The sequence below is a fragment of the Chaetodon trifascialis genome, chromosome 9 (assembly GCF_039877785.1).
Source record: "Chaetodon trifascialis isolate fChaTrf1 chromosome 9, fChaTrf1.hap1, whole genome shotgun sequence".
Lineage (NCBI taxonomy): Eukaryota > Metazoa > Chordata > Actinopteri > Chaetodontiformes > Chaetodontidae > Chaetodon > Chaetodon trifascialis.
The window spans coordinates 22036037-22056136 of NC_092064.1; the positions used below are offsets into that span (position 1 = coordinate 22036037).

A 20100-nucleotide genomic window follows, 5' to 3' on the forward strand; every position below is an offset into this window, starting at 1 on the left:
CTGAGAGAAAATTACTAAAAAAAGATCCGTTTTTCCTAAAAAGGCGACGTTTTCTGCAGCACTTGTTTATCGCTCGTCTATGCTTTGTGTCCACAGTGATTGTTGTCAGAACATGAAAAGCCTAAGCATCAATCATCTTTTAAAAAAGTGACACGTGGATGACGAGAAACAAGCCTACTTACGCGACTGAGCAGCAGCTTCAAAGTAGTTAGCAGAAGCTCACAACTCAATTTCCAACATTCTCTATCTGCTATACAAGAGATGCATAAAGGCATAAAGCTCTCAGGCAATTATCTAAAATTAGGTCGAATATAGGTTACATAGACTAAGATGAAACTGTTATTCCCACGGGATAATCTTGGAGCATACAATCATCCTCTTAGTCTGGTAAGATAGAGCAGCTTCACACATGTAACTGTATAGGCTACTTATTAAAACCACTAATTAGGCTCTCACTTAATTGATCATCACGTACCTTCATCACAGTGTGCCTTTAAAATATTGGCTTACATAATTACCATGGTATTCTAGACAGATTTGAGCCTAATTAGTTATTACACAGTGATCTATCTATCAGTATGCTGTACTGTACGTGTGCAGATATATTGCCAGAACTACCTTAGATCGATCACAGAGGACTTTGCATGGTCACAACCCGGATGGCTGATCTTGCAGCCCTTTGAGGACTTTACATGAGTGGAACTGGGTGTTTGGATCAGATATAAATCAGCATGTTTCAACAAGTTTAGCACAAAGCACAGACACAGCAAGCAGGGAGGAAATATAGCGTGTTTCTGTAAAGTCACATTGCTTTTATTGGACATTTTCTTTTATCTAATTGTAATATGATATTTATATTTTTATATTTGGGGGAAACAACAAGCCTAGATCTATCATGACACTTCAAACAACTCAAAAAACAGTTGTATTTACAGACAATGTATTTCCATTTCCATGAATATTGTGTAATTAACACATGCAGAAGCTGAAAATGAGACATTCTGGTCTCACTGGAGTTATTTCCAATGGTGGAAATTAACAGCAAATGTAACATTTACTCAATTACTGTACTTGAGTACAATTCAGCATAATAGCGTAACTGAACTTTTTTTATATTATTATTTTAATAAGACTTTAGGGGGGATTTACAAGTTAGCCACCTTTAAATCTGGCCTTTATTTACCTGCCGCAACATTAAAGTGATGTACACATGAATGCATCAATAATCTTAATCCTGCAAAATTTGTCGTTTTTCTTTAAGCACTTTGATATATTATGCGGCTAATATTTTTTTTAGTGAAAGTTTTGATGCATAACTTTTATGGTTGTATTTCTGCTCTGTGGTATTGCTGTTACACATTAAGTCGTTACGGCTAAATTGTCAGCAAACAAGTAGGCACTTACACATCCGGTGGAAACGAGCAACATCTTTCCCTTGGTGTCCATGTTCTCTTCTTTTTTTCTTGTTTGTTTGACTTTCTTCATCAGTCACTCGTTTATTGCCGTGGTTTGTTGATCCAGCTAACCTAAACCAGGAGTTTACCGCGACCATCAGCACTCGCATTCACTTCCCATTACTGTGAGCCATTTAATTCAGCGTTGGTATAAAACACTGCTTATTGGCTGTCCATTTTTTGTCGTTTTTAGTAAAGTTTAAGAAACATCGATTACAAAAGTCAATATTATCTTATTTTGCTGTCAAATGCCACTTGTTTTACAAATTAAAAAGTGGCTGTAATTTTGCAGTTAAAGATAGGCTGAGCTGAAAACGGATTACCTTGAACGTATCACAGTGTCTAAACTATGACTGACGGAGCATTTGACCAATCACGATTCAGTTTTGCCAACATCCATTGACGTACAATGCGCGACAACGTGACGTTCAGCAAACCGGAAGTGCCGGTAAAGGCTGTGAGTCGTGTCTTGTCCTTCTTGAATACTACTCGTTTTACAAAGGTACAGTTTGAACACATTTACTAAATGACGGTGAAGGTGTAGTCATTGTAGTTTCGTTTTTATTTTAACAATCTATAAGGAATAGTTTTGAAACAGGTTATTCTTGTTAAATTGTATTCTTGTATTTCAATATCCACCCATGTTAGCTAGCGAGCTAGGCTAACAGGCAATGTTGAGCGTTCATGTAATTACAGCCATCGCGTATTTGCCCTCATCACTCCTCTCATCTCTCCGTGTTATCAACCAACGAACGGTTTTGTCTGTCGGTGACTTTCATTTGTCTCATGTCAGGTGTCATCATGGCCAAGCAGCCGTCGGGGCTGACGTTGCTGAGGAATGTAATCCGCCACACAGATGCCCACAACAAGGTGCGTTTGAGTTCACGGTGTTTGTGTGACAAATGGCCAGTTTATTAAGTACACCTAGCCAAAAGTAATGCAGCCCTATAGAACCATCCTGCACTGAACGCTGCCTTCACGAAGGCTATAATGTCAGTTTGTTATAGAGAGCTGGTTATTCAACTTAATGGTAATTTTGGAGGGTGTTGTGGTGGTGTTGTTTCATGTATTCTCTCTACTCTCACTGAGAAGAAAATAGGGCTGAATGAGTTATCAGATAAACTAGAAACTGAGCGTATTCAATGGTGGGAGCCAGGACAACACTATCTTGTTTCCCACCATACACTGGAAAACAGGAAAAACTTATTTCCCCCTAGTATAACCTTCCTTTATGAAAATTGAAACACTCTGATCAACACGTGGAATCAGTCGTAGAGCTGCAGCTAGTATTGTCAGTGATGAGCAATCTGATAATTATTTTCTCAATTGTTCTATAAAATGTCAGAAGTGAATATGTATGAGACATGCAGCAGATGTTCACATTTGAGGGGCTGGAACGAGGTACCGTTTAGCATTTATTTAATTATTTGAATAGCAGTTGTATTTGACCGTTGCATAGATAAAGCAGATGTAACATCTGAAAATACTTGCATGCTTTTGGTCTATTCAAAGCATTTAAAATGTGTGCATGAGATTGAGAGCGTTAGCGTGTGTGTGTGTCTGTTCAGTCTTTAAGTTACTTACGCTTGCTGGCACTCTGCAGATCCAGGAGGAGATGGACATGTGGAAAATGCGAGGCTGGGAGGTCCAGATGTCCCACCACAAACATTTGACTGAAACTGAGAGTGTGAGGTAGGAACAGTCCCACTTTAATCTGAGCCACCTGAACACAACTGACACCAAAGATAATTTGGCACTATGTTTTACAATGTAGCTCTCAGTTTAGAGAGCTGTTACTGTGTGTTTCTGCTTTGTTTACTGATGATGGTTGTTTTCCAGGGGGCGAATGCACTGTGATCGAGTGCCAGATCAATCCAGGGAGCTGAGTCAAAGCAGAGTCTCTGAACATGATGACAGAGAGGCTCGATACTGGACTCGCAAACTGTATGAATTCGAGTCCAATGATCCCGACAGGTACAGTACATGACCGCATTCTCATCTAATTATGTTTTAGCTTTTTGTACCTCTTGGGAACATCTCACAGGGGGTAATTTCTGAAAGGTAAAAAGAAGAAAGTGAATTGTTTTCCCGTTTTGTTTATCAGGGACAGAGCACAGTTATCCTCACCGTAATGTAAATGGAGGGGACTTAGACAAGAATGACAAGTTTACATCTTCATCTTGTGTTCACATCACAGGTGGGGACATAGTGGCTTCAAGGAGCTTTATCCAGAAGAGTTTGATAGTGACGGGTAAGCAAAACTGCATTCAAAAAAACAAGGGATTAGACTTAAACTCAGATTTTAAAAGGGTACTACAGAGATTTAGCACTGTACTTCCATAAAGTTGGCGGTTTGATGCTGCAGGGGTTGAGATACCTTGACTTTTAGTCCCAACAATCCAGCTACACCTCACATCAGCCAGTTTAATGCAAATGATGTTAGATGTATTTTAATCCTTACACAAGCCCCAGAAGAGATCATTAAGTGTTTTCATGAGCCAGGTAGTTCCTCGTATGAGTAAACCGATGTTGATGCGTAAAATTGTTGGATTGCCCCTCTAAGCATTATGTCATACCTAAAATCTTTTCATGCTCTGTCTGCTTACACTGACTCTGTTCAATTTGGTTTTTCGTCAGGGAAAAAAGTAGTACCACAAGGAAAATTGGGCGCCACAAAACAAAAAAGTCCAAGTCTGAAACAGATGCAAGCTTAGCCAAACGATCAAAAAAAAGAAAGAAGAAAAAGAAGAAGAAGAAGAAAGAGGAGGAGGACAAGCGTAAGAGCTCGAGCAGCAGCGATGACAGCAGCGCCACCAAAGACAAGCAGAGGAGGAAGAGGACTAAAAGTCGGCATAAAAACAAGAAGGCAAAAACCAGGGGGAGAGACAAAGACAGCAGCTCAGGGGACAGTAGCGACGAAGAAGAAAGGGAGAGACGGACTCACAGTCGCAAAAAGCGAAAGCAGGACTCCCACAGAGACTCAGACTCATGGCCGAACTCAAAGAAGAGGAGGAGGAAAAACTGGAAAGCCGTGGGTGAGGAGAGCTCGCACGATAGTTCTGGAGACTAAGACGTGCAGGCACGATCAGACCTGCAGCTCAGGTAGCGCCCGGGAAAACTACAAATGATTCCTTTGTTCGCCTTAACTTCGCAGAGGGCTTTTCTCTGCAGGGCCGTTCTGTCTCGCACTTTGTTAGACATCAACAAACCTGCGCCGTCGATCGTCTCTGTGGGCGCCGTGTACAGCGATACCTCACCCACCTCTGCGGAGGCTTGAGGCTGCACGGCAGAACAGGCAGCATGGAGAGGGATGCTGAGGTACGCACCACCTGCCTCATGAAGAATTCTGCCGGCTGCAGGCTCATTGATTCCACTCTCGCCTCAGACTGTCTGCCTCACGAGGAGGCCTGTCCTGAGCCGACCGATGCTTTTTGTAGTACGTTTTATTTAAGGAGAAGAAAAGACAAATTACACAACTTCCCTCACCAGTTATGTTGTGTGCATTTTCTTTTATTCACCTCTATTTCAGTTTTGTAAATTTGAATATTTGTACGCAGCATGTTGCTATATGTGAGGAACAAAATCTATTTTTAGACATATTTGTTATTTTAAAATTGTGGAAAATACATTTTTTTAAACAATAACTCTGTTGATACTTTGCTCATTGTCAACAAATCCCACTGAAAGACCAAAACCAACAGTGAATGTATCAGACGAACAAGTGTTGTCTGTGTGGTCAAAGCTTGATGAAGCTGAGGGACTGTAGGTCATTACATCATTATACAAATTATAATTTTCCTTTTACTGATGGAAGTCCTGTATTTTTTAGAAGAATAAGAGTTTTTTTTTATTTATTTATTTTCTATTATATTTCAGTCACATAAAAATGTCCATTTTTACTTGCGCCATGTTTCATTAATGTGCGGTGTGTTAGGGCTTTATTAATGGCACACATTAGAAGTTCCATTAAGACATTAAGTTTTAAATTGGAGGACACGAGGAAACAAATTGCACCAATTTAAGGCTTATAGTATTTTGACATGTTGAGAGGGTGCTGCAGTTTTACCTAAGATCAAAGAATAATGACCCGAGGAGGGGCTCGCTTTTTGTGAAATTATGTTCACACAGTTCTTATTACTCTGTGTCACAGACCTCTATCATTCATAATTAGAAATGCATCAATGTGTCTGGGTGACGTGTAAACAAAAGAATATCACCGGCCTCATCCTTGAACAGAAAGAGTTACAGCCTCAATTCTGAAAAAGTTGGGACGCTGTGTAAAAATAAAAACGGAATTCAGTCATTTGCAAATGAAATTCACTGTAATTTGCACTGTTTTCAATTGACAATATGTCAAAAAGAATTAGCAAGTTATCACGAGGTTTGCAGAGCGCGCCAGCTTTGTCAGAATCGCTCTTGTGTCACAGATCAGATTTCATGTGATTCCTCATCACTTTTGTGCCATAAATGTAGAAACCACAGTCTCCACCCATCTGATTCATTGACATTCATGTGTGTTTGGAGCCAAATACTGCAATGTGATGAAGTATCGATGTAAATCTAGATAAGTGAGTTAATAATTCATACTTCAATACTTGGAAATAACCTCTTTTTTCGGCATCGCGGCTCAAGTTGGATCGCAGTTATTTCCTAGCTTCAGCATGCAGCCTTATTATAATACAGTATATCATAATAAGCTGCTAATCATGATCAAAGTGATTTAGTTCGCAGAAATGCTCTTTGACTGCTCGACTAGTCAAAGTTCAGCTCTGCACCGAGAGCAGCAGGTTTCCGTCCCCCACAAGTTCTTATTGCCGAGTTAATGTAGTGCTTTGGTTGAATTCAAGGCTGAGAGAAAGCTTCAGTGACATCAAAAACAGCCCTGGACCACATCACCATCCTGCCCTGTGCTGCTGGTCAGTTTCCTCCCATCACACTCATCAGGCTGCATTTGTACTTAACACCTTTTGAACAAAGCCCAAATAAACCTGGTAACAAGTAGGCCTGAGTCAACTGGGTATTTTTAGATAATCTGATGCTGAAGGAAGTGTTGGTAAACTGTTTTGAAAGTGTGTGTGTGTGTGTGTGTGTGTGTGTGTGTGTGTGTGTGTGTGTGTGTGTGTGTGTGTGTGTGTGCTGGAAAAGCCCGAAGCACTTCGCTGAGTCTGTGTCAATAGGCTAAGTGTTCTCTCTAAGCAGCAGAGAGTGGGCTGTGTTCAGTTTGGCTGCAACTGCCCAAATCTTGGAAATGGAAAAAAGCAAACAGAATTCAGCTGGTCAAATCATTACTGACACAGATTTTAAACATATTGTCAAGGTTAATAAGAATTAGGAAAGAGTGCAAAAATCCCCAAATGTCTCTGTTTTACACAACTTACCCACAAAATAATTAGAAACAGCAACTCTGTTCTTGCTGCATTATAAATGCTGGAATATATATGTGCTCCTCATTCTGTAGCCTGTCAGAAATCCATTCATCACTGCAGAGCGTGACTCTTTGCTAATGTCTGCAAGTCTCTGCAAATGTTTCAGAAGACAGAAATCATTATGTTTCCACCATTAATGAGACTCTCAGCCACCAGTTTGGTCCTGACTGCAGTATCTCAACATCTACTGCACGGACACGCATCCCGCCTTTGGTCCAGACCTTCATGGAGGAAGACTTTGGTGATCCTCTGGTTTTTCCTCTAGCGCCACCATGAGGTTTGCACATACTTTTGACTGAAACACCCCAACAATTATTGGAAGGATTGCCATGAAATTTTGTCCTGACTATCATGATGAACTGCGGTTGATCTTGAGGGCCAAATAACCTCTGCTTAGTCTTAATGTTGGCATGCTAACATGCTAAAGGTTAGCATGGAAACATCAGCATGTTACAGTATCATTTTGGCTTTTTCCGAGGGCCTGGGCCATCCTAATTTACAATGTTTGACACAGAAACTGTGAGGAAATTGTCTTTACTAACTCCATTTTCAGGATTTTATAAATAAATATTTTAAAAGTGAAGTCTGTTAAAATCAGACAGAGATGCAAACATCACATGTAGGTTCGAGGCAACACAAGGATCCATTCGGCACCATCAAATCCATCAGTCACAGAAAAAGCTGCTTCAAATTTTGCATCAGCGTCTTGAGTTTCAGCACATTTGGAAAATGGTTTGTAATCTTGTAGAGCAGACAGCATGGCCGGCCAGGATAAGACTTTACGTACTGAACCATGTTCAAATTGGACTTTTCAAACACACATTACTATGCATTAAACATAAAATGGGATCTTCAGTGGGGGAAAAAATCACCCTCATCAACTTTTTTTTCTTTTTTTGCAGTCACTCAGAACTGCTGATGAGACACAACACACTTTGCTCCACTCCCAGTGTTTGCTGGTTTGGCTGCCTGGGCCAATTTTTAAGACTGGGTGAAATCTCAGCCTCCGCCTGCCTAAGCAGATTTCGTGTTGAATAATGGTCATAGATAGCAGCAGACAGAAATGCTTCTCCTGCTGTGAGAAATGGTCAGCAGCACATTTCCAGACTGGAAACCATCAGTATTTAATGAGGACACGGACACAGGTTGAAAAATGTGTGCACCACACATTAATGGCTGAGCATTTAAACCTTAAAGTTAACTCTTCTTCTCGCTGAAAAAAAAAAAAAAAAACAATAATTCAGGCTAGGCGAAAGGTTTTTGGCTGAAAAATGTGTTGAGGGAAACAGACAGGATGATCTTAGACTCAAACCTCTCCATCACTGAGGATGCAAATAGGAGGATTGAAAAGCTCCAGTGTGACTTATCTCTCTCTGCTCCACGTTTTATCTCTCTGCTGTCCATGCAGCTCCATTTCATCTCAGCATGTGCTAAGTAGCCGTAATCAGAAGGAGAGGGTGGTTTCTGCAGCAGCGTACAAATATCCCTCATCCAGCCCGATCGAATCTTTTCCCGCTGTCATGCCTTGCTCGGTAACACCATATTTCACCCCCGTTTTCAGCATTTATATCCAGAATACAAGGACTGGTTTATAACACATTATAATATTTATTATTAATTTGTCAACTTTGACTCCTTATTAACTCCTTATTAAGCCGTTAGTGATTTACAATATAACAGTTGTGATAATACAAACATTTTTATTATGAGATATTCATTTAAATGTCCTCATCTCTGCTCACAGCTACATTATAACGTGTTATAAACCACTTATTAACACCTGCTGCTTGTAAGCACTAAACACGTTGCGTTTAAGTAGAGTGAGATCCAGATCTGAGCTTCCAGTCTGCTTGAGACGAAGCCGAACCTTAAAAACAGGCTTTCTGCTAGTTATTAGAACATCCTCACTGCAGTATGCAGCTCAATGGGCACTTTACAGCCCTTTGTGTTGTCGCCCCCTAGTGGGAGCAGCAGATCTTACACCCTTGTTACTAACAGCTGGCTGCATTTGAATTCAGCATCACATCCACTTATCACGTCCCACACCCCACTCTGCTCCGTGTGCGTTGTGCAGCTTTCACAGAAGCCTTATAAATAGTCCCTGGGAATCAAATATTTATCATGTCAATGCATGTGTCCCTCCCTGCAGTGGACACATACCGCTCCTCCTAAAGCACAAGAAGAAAACGCCACGGATACAGTTAACCCACACAAAAAATTTAATACCCTTCAAGAGGGGATAAATGGTCCAAACTTTGACATACTAAATAGGGAGAGGTGTGATGACACAGGTTTTTAATGTAAAAACTTGCAGCCAACACCCAAATGCTTTGTAAAAAGTCATGTGACATATGACTTACTTACTTACATAGTTAGTACACATACACCAATGTTTTAATATACTTATATATGTCTTGTTTGTCGTCTTTTTATCTAGACCAGCCAGATACAGAACCGATTAATATACAGTTACATCTGGAACAATATCTATTTAACATCATACAGTCCGACCATCAAGGAGGAATCCACGCTGGGTTTCCAGGTCCGTCCTCTCTATGCTAACATTAGAAATCGGCACGTGTAAAATCCTGTTCCTTTTTTTTTCATTATTATTATTGTATAGACTGGTGGTGATACTTGTCCTTGTATCTCGTGTCTTCTGTGCAAAAGTTTTTTTTTTTTTTTTGAAAGAACCCAAAACATGATTGACATAACAGGATACCTGGCTGTTTCACTTACAGTTATGATGAAGTTTTTTTTTCATGTTTTTTTTTTTTTTTTTTTTTTTAAACAATTAAACAGTCACATCCAAATGCCACACTCCCTTGGCATGTCACGGGAAAAAGATGAAAATTAAAAATCCAAAGAGATGCTTCCCATTATCAGGGCAAGAGGCAATGATAGAGAGGAAGGTTTATGACTACAGTGAGCAGCATCCTCCATTCGTACATTTTTTTTGAGAATAAGGCACTGCTGCATAAAGAAAGGACATGGCCAACAAACCTCTGTGGGAGTATGATGGGGAGGCAGGATGAAGGGAGACTGTGTTCTTCTCCAGCAACTCACAGAAAGTTTGCATGTCTAAGTAAATGTGCTTGTGTTCATCATTTGCTGTGCGCAAGAGAAAAAGTGTGTGTCGTATGGCATGTAGACACATTTGTGTTTTTACATGTGTATGTCTGCGTGTGGCTGAGCGTTTTTTTTTTTTTGTTTTGTTTCATTTCCCCCCCGGCTACAACGCTTTTCCTCAGACTGTGCTCTCAAGCATCCACTCGGTGCTGCTGAACGTAACTCTCCTGTTGGCGAGCGGTGAAGACTCCATGTTGAGCTGGTTGGTGGACTTGTGCCACCTCGTCCTCGCTCTGCGTGGGTAACTGTGACTCTGAAAAATGGAGTAATCCCCTCCGTCAAAAGAGAATCTGTGCCTAGTTCGTGCCAGCTCATTAGGGAGCAATCCCATGTTGGCCAGGGCACTTTTCTTGTCCTTGAGCCTGGGAGCCTCCTTGCTGCCAGCGTTGGGGCCTATGAGACAGAGGGACATGGTGGACCCCGTCAGGCTACTGTCCGTCTGCGTGTCCTCAGATGGTGGGCCAGAGCGCTGTGCATCCAGGCTGGTTCTTCTCTTCATCTTGTCTGCAGTCAGGGGAGGCAGCTCCACCTCCAGGATGGCAGTGGTGGCAGCTGGATCCTCCCTCTTCTCACTGTCCACCCTCAGCACCAGCGCCATGCACTCTTTGGGCCCCTGGGCTTCACGCTGGCCCTCGTCGGAGGGCTGCTTGGAGGCGGAGCGCTGGAGCCGCTGCTGGCTGCCGTTGGTCTGGGAATGCATGCTGGAGCTGACCTTGGTCTTGCTGTCCTCTGGGCTGCTGTAGGCCTTGTAACGGATCATCAGGATGATAATGAAAACCAGCACTGAAGCAACAATTATACCACCAATAATGATGATCATAGTGCCTCCCAGGAACTGGCTGTGCATGAAGCGGCACTGGCTGACCTCACTGGCCGTGTGGAACTGCACACAGCCGACCACACGTGTGGCCGTTAATGATGTGATGCCGTCGTCGTAAACCGCCAGGACACAAAGGTCATACTCCCGGCCTGCAGCCAGATCATTGATTAAGAAGTTCTTGCTGGTAGATGGGATCATTCTGCAGAGAAAAGAAACACATCTCTGTGGTGAAGATGCAGACGATTAATCATCGGAATTACAACGCCCACATTTACTGATTTGCATAAGGTGTACTAAATCACATAAAGGTGTCAGTTGCACACAACAAAAAGACAACAGGGCCATCGCAGCTCTGGCATTAAATATCACTCATTCTGGTAGACAAACATAAAGCACAACATTCATTAAAGTTGACTTATGAGAGAATATGTTATATTACAAAACAGCAGTGAGAAGTTGCTCCACTGGGTTTGTGTATGCAACGACAGCGAGGGTAAACTGCAAGGTGATAAACAAGGCGGAGGAGGTTCGCTGTCTAAAGAATATGCCACAACAGCTGCAGGCTGCAGGACAAGTGACGCATGATGTGAAGGCAGTTTTGATGTGTGAATACCTAAGGTCACATTTTGTTGGCAACTGGTAGATTACGCGCCTCTAAATACAACGGAGAGAGGCATTGTCTTCAGGTCAACATTGGCGTTAATATAATTAGAAGCTTGTTCCTTTTCCCTAAAGGGGGGCTTTGATGGTTATCATTTGTAGGTAATAATGTACCACCTAAAGACAAAACAACACTCAGCTCCATGCCTAAACTGGATGAGAAAATTATACAGGAGAGCGACTCATTATATCTGGTAAAATCTATGAAAAAAAAAAAGCAAGTCGACCACTATTATTAACTCGCTCCATGAATGCATAAATCCTGCAACACACTCGGTATACCAGATTCAGTTCATGTGCGTCACATAACGCAGAAGGAACACAATAAACTCATATTTAAAACGGTTTTATGAGGTTTGCAAATGTTTTCAAATGTTTGAAAAAGAGTGGGCTCATTTTGCATAACCATGAGCAGATTTTAATTGTAGCACAGGTGTATTGATTTTGCCATTTTTCTCCATATCTGCATTTTATACATTACAAACTGCAGCTGAACATATACATATATATTGCCTTGGTGCTTCTGCAGTATTCCTGTTTTTTGCATCCGAAAAGTTGTGGAAAATAACTTGAGTACTGTACAATAATACAGTTTTTGATGTACTTTCATGGCATGATACTTTATACTCCTTCGAGTTTACGAAACAATAATAATTAATAATACAAAATAATATAATATAATATGCTTCACTACAACTGCAACATTAAAATACTGCTGTAAATGCTTAAATACTAAAGGTCATATAATCATAAAACAGTGTGAAAGGGCCTACTTTGGATGATGAGTAATTTTACTGCAGAATGAGTACTTTAACTTGCTGATAATACTTAAAGTTTTACTTCAAATGGAGTATCTCCACAGTGTGCTAGTGGTCGTTTACCTCCAGTAAGGAAATGATCTGAATGCTTGTTCCACCACTGTGACCGAGCCTATCATGAAACAACCACATCTAATCACACTCTGTGTTTCAACCAATTAATCCAGACACTTGCTAATGATACAAATGGTTACATACAGTGAAGTAGTTGGCCCTCACAATATTGTTTATTGTCATATTGCGTTTTAATGATGCTGAAAAGGCCCTTTGGTCCTTTAGAAAGCCGGACAACACAGTCCATTCATGCAAATATCACAGATTGAAAATTGTTTACTGAATCTGTAAATATCATATAATGTGCTTTTTATCCAAATTACAATGCATTTTAATTTATAGAAAACATTCTTCCTCAGATTACACTATAGGGGTTCTGCTTATTTTCGGACATACTTAATCACTTTGCATCTTTGGGATGTGCCGATCCGCCATTAATGTATGTACCGCTGTGTCATTCAGCAGATGGTAGTTCCAGATGTCTCACCTTTCCTCATGTCCCAGCTCTACCACCCTCCCCTCCCTCCATCCAGCCACTCTCTCCACCATAACTCACCTGTACACCAGAGTATCATCTGCCGTGCTGTTGTACTGAATCTGGTACATCCTGATGCCGGGAATATGGCGCTCGGATGGCCAACGGATGACCGCGGAGGAGGAGGTCAGCTCGGTGACCATTACCCTCCTGTCCTGCTTGTCGTAGCCCTTGGTGTCATTGCCAGATTTGGAGGAGGTGGTGATGTCTGAGAGGCCGGGGTCCTCACGCATGTGGCCCGTGTTGTTAACAAACAAGGGTAAGGGGATCATGTTGATCTCAACAGCAGCTGTGGCGATGCCTGCGGCATTGGATGCCACACAATTAAATGCCCCACTGTCCTTCAGCGTGGTGATGAGAATATCAAGAGTGCCATTATCATACAGGATGGTGCGCGAGTTATTGTACACCAGCTTGCCGTCTGGTGACCGCCAGTGAATATCTGGGTCTGGATCACCCACGGCTTTGCATTTAAGAGTCACACCCTGCCCTTCCATCACAAAGGGCTTTGTGGAAAGATGTTTGGTGATCAGTGGAGGCTCACAGATAAACTCCTCCTCTTGGATGGACCAGAAATACTTGTCCATGAGGTGCTCTGGTGAGGCGCATGTCTCCAGATCGTCCTCTCTGGTTAGCCTGCGGAGCCACAGCAGCTCACAGTTACAGTGGAGAGGGTTTCCGCCAAAGCTCACAGCCAGAGTGGAGGAGCTGGAGCCCTTGGCGTCAGACAGCACCTGTGCGTGCTGGAACAGGCTGTCTGGCGGAAGCTTCTGCAGCCTGTTGGAGGTCATGTCCAGGCGGACCAGCTTGGTGAGCAGCGTAAAAGTCCCCGCTCCGATGTGGTCGATCAGGTTGTGATCTAGCGTGAGCGTGTTGATGTTGGTCATTCTGGCTATGGCTTCCCAGGGAAGGCTGCGCAGGTTGTTATTGGAAAGATCCAAGTCCTCGATGGTGGAGACAAACTCATCAAAGGAGGTGGGGGCCACCTGGTGGATCTGGTTGTTCCCGAGGATGAGGTGCCGCAGGTTGATGAGGCCTTTAAAGTGGTCAGTCTTTATCACGCTGAGGCGGTTTCCATCCATGTGGAGCGCCCGCAGGGATCGCAGGCCCACAAAGGCGTGGGGGGTGATCTGGCTGATGGTGTTACGGGACAAGGTGAGGTGGACCAAACTAGTCATGTTGAAAAAGTCTTTCCTGCGGATGATGGTGATGAAGTTATCGGTGAGTCGCAGCTCGACCGTCTTGCGGTCGATGGTGGGGGGCACGAACAACAGGCCGGTCTTAGCACACAGCAGGGTCAGAGTGGGGGAGAGGTGCTGGCAGATGCAGCGGCCGGGGCAGCTGTAGCCCTTCACCAGAGCGGCGCACAGCAAGACGCACACAACCAGCCGCTCCATTGTTGATCAGTTTCCAGGTCCTGTACATGAGACAGACAAAGGGAAACAAGAGAGGTGCTGTGTCAAAAAATAGAGATCTTTGAATTAATAAATAGCATCATAGCCTTTATGAGAGCCTGCTGCAAAGAATCCAGAGTCTGACCAAGATTGCTGAGACGGCCAGCCAGGTATCAATCACAAAATGAAATGGAGCTTTTCTGAAATAATGGCACCTGGGATGATGAAAGGCTGCGCCAACACTCAGAAGCCCATGCCTCTGTAGCCTTTTAATGGAAATAATAGAATGTTTTTGTGCTGCCATGGCTGCGGCACCACTGAACCATGTAATTTCTTGAATGATCAAGACAGTTTTCCTATATTAGGTAACTCTACGCCATGTACATTTCCATCATAAAAAAGGCTTGTGTGTTTTTCTTGCTCTGAGTTTCCACGTCAGGATGGAGAATTAAAGGTAGGAAAGGGCACTTGTCAACAGCGCTCAAGGATTTTCATGACCTTTTCATGCTCTCTGCTCGCCCTATGCTTCGCAGATGTACTGCGAAATTAGACAGAAACCTGTCATGTAAATCACGGCAACAAAAAGTAAAGGTGAAAACGGCGGGAAAACGGCTTGTTGTCGAGTCTGTCTGATGGGAGCTTTGAGGATGTTCTGATTCTCTGATTCCCATTTAGAGGTATTGATTTCAGTCTTGGAGAGAACACGCCTGTGGTGACAGGAGTAAAAAGTGATCCTTTGCTATAATAACCATAAGAGACCTCAGTGGAGCACAAACGGTGATATGCTGATGCTACATTGTCAGTGCTATTACCCTCCTTGGCATCCAGCTTGATTGCGAATGCCTTAAGCTTCACTGTTGATGAGAGAGCCTGTTAACGCTGATAAAGTAAAGGGATGACAACTGACTTCTCTTGTCTAGGCTTAGAGAATGACATAAGGGTTGCTACAGCCCACCACCCCATCCAACCCCACAGGGTGACAGTTCTGATCCCGAACATATCCAATGTGTCACTCAACAGGCGTCCAGCATTATGACTTTAATTCATACGGGAAAATTGCCTCTGGTTTTCACCATTTTTGATGCTTTAGAGCCTTTTTCTCTGTGTTTTTTCCACTATGTTGAAGTGGTGCTGATGTCTTTAATACCAGCGATTCTGTCCCCCATTGGGCCCAAAGCAAAAGCATCTAATTCTCAGAGCAGCAATAGTCCCAAATTAAATTTGATAAAGAAAAAAAAACCCTAGAATATCTTAAATACCACATGTCAAATTTCATAGCAGAAATAAAGTACAAGCCAAAATCTCATCCTCCTTCGCTCAAGCTTGAACTTATTCATATGCTTGGCACAAACACTCCTTTTTTTCTTTAAACCATGTCGTCAACAAAACAAATTTGGGTCTGATAAGAGTTGTTATGCATGTTCGAGATAGTGAGAGAAGTGAGAAATTGCGAGTGCACTGCTGACATTTTACATCAACCTGCACTGCGTTTGCCAGCCAGCAGTGAAAATTCCCAGTTGCTTCTGCGTTTGTGCTCTCTTGCACACACACACACGCACACACACTGCTGGCTGGCTACTATCTGACAGACAAGAGGGCACCTCGTTAAGTATGAATACTGTTGTCCAATCAGAGCTCTCATTAAAATCTGGGTCTGTCTGATGTCATTTTCTGAGGGAAGTGGAACAGCTTGAAGCACGAGTTCAGACCAGTGGGATAGTTTCTTAAAGCTGGTTGGTAAAATTTAGTCAACGCTGACAGCTGTATGACTTCCACTTGATGCTATATTTCGGTAGATTATTCAGCTGTATTTGAGAAAGACGCTGAACTCGAACTGTTGCTTGTTTGCATCCACACTTTCCCTTCCCTTTCTCTTTTTGTTCAGGCTCTCCATCTCTGAAACAGAGCCACCTTAACTGTTTGAAATTGAAAAACTCTCCCATGCAATTTATTCAACAAAGAAAATACATGATAAACCATTTCCATCTCAAAACACACACAATAGGTTGCACACTGTAAGAACAAAAAAAATCCAAACCCCCCTGACAGAATTTATTTATTCAACAATGCTCTTTTATTGTTGGCAGCTCGGTGCATCTGCCTTGTCTAAATTAATTCCCCAGATTTCCTTTTTTAAAGACGCTGGGAAAGCTAGAACAATTAAGTAAGCTACAGCAGTGCAGATCATACTTCCTGTTAAATAGGCTCCGACATAAGAGCTGCAGTCCGGTGAGAGACTTTCATCAGAGCTGGTTCACACTGAATTTAATATTGTGGCCCATGTTTCTAAATTTCAATATAATAGTGACCTTGCTTGATTGTGTTAGTTTTCAGATGCTAACTAGGCCACAAAGCTCATGGTTTCTCTGAGGACCATCTGTGCCAGAGCATTTCCTGCCACACCGTCGAGGATACTCTATTGATCTCTCAGCATCTCACGGAGGAGGGGAGGGACTTTGTTGCCACAGCAACTCTGCTGTAGAATGTAGGTCTTTGAATTGCATTAAGATGATGGTGAGCTGCCCGAAAAACAAGGCGTCAATCTCAATCTGTGCTGAGGAGGTAAGAGGGGACGTGAACAGATGTATGAATGGCCAAGTGGAATTAAAAGAAAAGGGCAGCTCCGCCTCTCCTTTCTATTTCTGGTTTATTGCTTCATATGAGCGGCGGCCACCGAATCGATATGTAGACAACTTGGGGGGGGGGGGGGGGGGGGACAAGGTGAACTGGAGGAGCACAACCTCTCACAGGGGATTACTGAGATTGATTAGACATGTGCATTTCTAATTGAGCTTGTGTTAACATTCTGACACATTCAGGAAGTAAATAAGAAAATAAAAATCACACATTTACATACATACACCCATGCAAAGCATTCCACCTATGATACACAAACATATGCAGTCATGCATGCATATATGCTTTATATACACACATATGGAGCTGGGAAAATTCTGCATGCCCTTTGGGTCTTTAGACAGCTTTAGCAACTGGTTGCACAGCGTAGCTCTAACTTTATTTACTCTAATTTAAGTCGATCCATGTTTACGTCTGTACATAGTGAGATAAGCATTATAATTTGTTAAAGTATGAAGATGTGGACCCGCCCAAAGCCCTCCAGGAGTGAACGTGACATTCAACACGATGCTCAAGTTTTCTAAATTTGGATCCATCCCACAGCCCAAAATCCATCGAGCTTCCTCTGACATTTGTTGCCGCTGGCTGCAAAAGGCTGAATTTCTCTGAATGGTTGAAAAAGCCTGCAGACCCGCAGAAAACGCCTGAATATGTGATCTGAGCAGCATATGAAAGATGTGGAATCTGGATCAAATATTTTGGGCAGGGATCAAGAATAAGCACTGATAAAATGACATGGCCCGTTTTTTAATAAATATGCCCTCAAATAATCACAATTTTGCTATATTTTGCATTGAATTTAATCTATTATGAAATATTAATATATTATATAGTCAGAGTTAAAGCCTTGAATGGGTCTTTGATTCCTGAGAAACATTCTGCAGAACAGAAATCTGTAAAAAGAAGTAAATCTCATTAATCCACAAATATATTTATACTTAGTATTGAACATCTGCTAATAACAAGTTTTATTTTTTTATTTTGCTTCCACATAACAGCTTAAAATTCACATCAGACTTAGTGAAGACATTTCAGATATATTTGAGAGCTAAGCAGCTCTCCCTGTGGACCCTAATGCGTGATGACTCTCATCTGTATTAGAGGTGTGTTTGAGTGGGTGGGAAAACAAGCATGAATAAAAAAAAAAAAGTTAATTTAAATGCTGGAGGTTGTGGGAGATAACAAGCTGCTTTTTCCTCGGCGGTGGCAGCCGGAAGAGAGGGAGGGCGTGCTGCTGGCTGTCGGTGAAGACGGTTTCATACTGAGGTCAGATACCTCCTTTAGGTGAGTGGTTTCTTCACTTTGGAGTGATTATACTTATCTAATACTGTGCATTTTGATGCTGAGCCATAAGGTGACCAGTGCTGCTTGTACTGGATGTGTTGTTGTAGGTTTGTTTCATCCATGCGTGCAGACGTACACTATATTCGTGGGAGGAGCCGGCCTTTAATCGACTGTGTGGGAGTTCTCTGTCCCATGGTGCCCATTCAGACCTTAACTGAATAGTTTATCTTGAATAAAGCTTGTAAATCTTTCTGCTTTACATCTGGCTGTGTGGAGATGATCCTCCTGGACCAAACTGGGGAAAGAAATGTGACGCTAACTCGAGCTGAAAGTTAGCATATTAATTAATCAATTAGTCTGGAAAGAGTTTTGATAACCAGTTATTATGTTATTAAAGTGGAAATACACATTTTTGGTTCCAGCTTCTCATGATTTTTTTTTGGCATGTCATTGTAAATAGAATTTGGGGGTTTTGGGAGACCCGAGGACAGCTGAGCTCCCCACTGCTTCCTTCTCCTCTTCCTCTACCTTTTTAATATTATTTATAGGTTTATCTTTTGGGTTTTTGTATGTTTGTTTGTCTAACTGCAAGCCGCTGCAGTATGGTGGGTAGTGGGTGGACTGTCGGCATGACTCGCTGGGTTGGGGGGTTCGGTTTTCATGGGTGAAAACTCATCGGCCCTGAGTTTGAGTTCATTGTATTTGCATGCTTATAAACCTGCGCTAAAAGAGCAGTAAAGAGATTTGTTCACCTTGAGCTCAGGGAAACTGTGATCACTATTTCCTGACATTTCAATTGAAAAAATAATAAATGAATGAATCAATAATGATAACAATCATTAACTGCAGCCTTAAATGGCATATAGCTGATAGCACAGCAATCAGCTGGACCATTGTGATCCCGATCCTGAACAAGGAATATCTTATTACATGTCATCCTTCACCAAACAAAAGAGAAAATACTGCATTTACATACAAGCACAATTCTGCACAAGGCATGTACACGTGAGCATATTAAAGCAAACAACCGCCCACACACACACACACACACACACACACACACACACACACACACACACACACACACACCAGAGAATATATACAGATACACACCTATTCATACACGTCTATGTGCTGTACCTGCACATTAACATACAGGCAAATATACTGAACAAAGACAGAATGCAGTAAGAGCCCAAGAGGAGAAAACAAAGTCAGGAATAAATTAACTTAGTTTTCAGGGTCAGGTGTATGAGTGTGTGTCCTCTCAAACATACTGACAGAAAACATGAGCAAAAGATAAGACTCCCTTTAAAAATGCTCTTACGGTTCACGAATCCACAATAGAGCTCTGGTAAGAGAGGACACAAAAGTGAGTACTGCAAGTAAGAGCAATTTCTTAAATAATCAGCTACTAAAAGAAAGAGCTTAGAGAGCATCATAAACAATGCAGGAGGAATCAAACGAAAGCTGAAAGATGGCGTCTGAAACAGCGCGTGCTATTTCTGACTGGAACATCTTCCTGCTGCTGCATTCCTAACACACACTGTAGCATCCATGTTACACGTTAGAGAGGACGAGCAGCGAGGATGATAATGCATCTTCATGACTTCAGAGAGTCATGAAATCAGAAGTCAATCTATTCTAAACTGGAAAAAACAAGGAGAAAAAAAACAGAACAGTTTGCTTTTTCACCTTCTCTGTTACACCCACGTCGTGTTGGGAGATTTTAATTAGGGTATCCGTGAATTCTCCAGGATATTCTCATAATTAAATAAGCAGAAAGAAGTGAGGGCTTCACAAATTCAATAGTTATTCAAGACACCGCAGTTAACATGAGTGTTTGCTGCCATATTAAAGTGTACAGGAATGTGCTATTACCGCCATCT

General features: G+C 42.1%; 2 protein-coding genes across 2 annotated transcripts in view; one reads left to right on the forward strand and one right to left on the reverse strand.

The window, feature by feature from the left end:
* Window positions 1-1863: 1863 nt before the first annotated feature.
* nkapd1 (NKAP domain containing 1) lies at window positions 1864-6448 on the forward strand. Its single transcript, XM_070970369.1, is given in 7 exon segments — window positions 1864-1924; window positions 1927-1956; window positions 2248-2324; window positions 3058-3146; window positions 3294-3428; window positions 3652-3705; window positions 4092-6448. Coding segments are annotated over 7 exon segments (879 nt in total). The 3' UTR covers window positions 4525-6448.
* Window positions 6449-9158: 2710 nt separating this feature from the next.
* Window positions 9159-20100, reverse strand: part of lrfn1 (leucine rich repeat and fibronectin type III domain containing 1) — a 103378-nt gene continuing 92436 nt past the window's right edge. The window contains exons 4-5 of the mRNA XM_070970351.1: window positions 12918-14313; window positions 9159-11028 (exon numbers count right to left, since the gene is read on the reverse strand). Of these exons, the coding sequence (XP_070826452.1) occupies window positions 10128-11028; window positions 12918-14293 (2277 nt within the window). The 5' untranslated portion in view covers window positions 14294-14313 and the 3' untranslated portion in view covers window positions 9159-10127. The remainder of the gene's footprint in view (window positions 11029-12917; window positions 14314-20100) is intronic.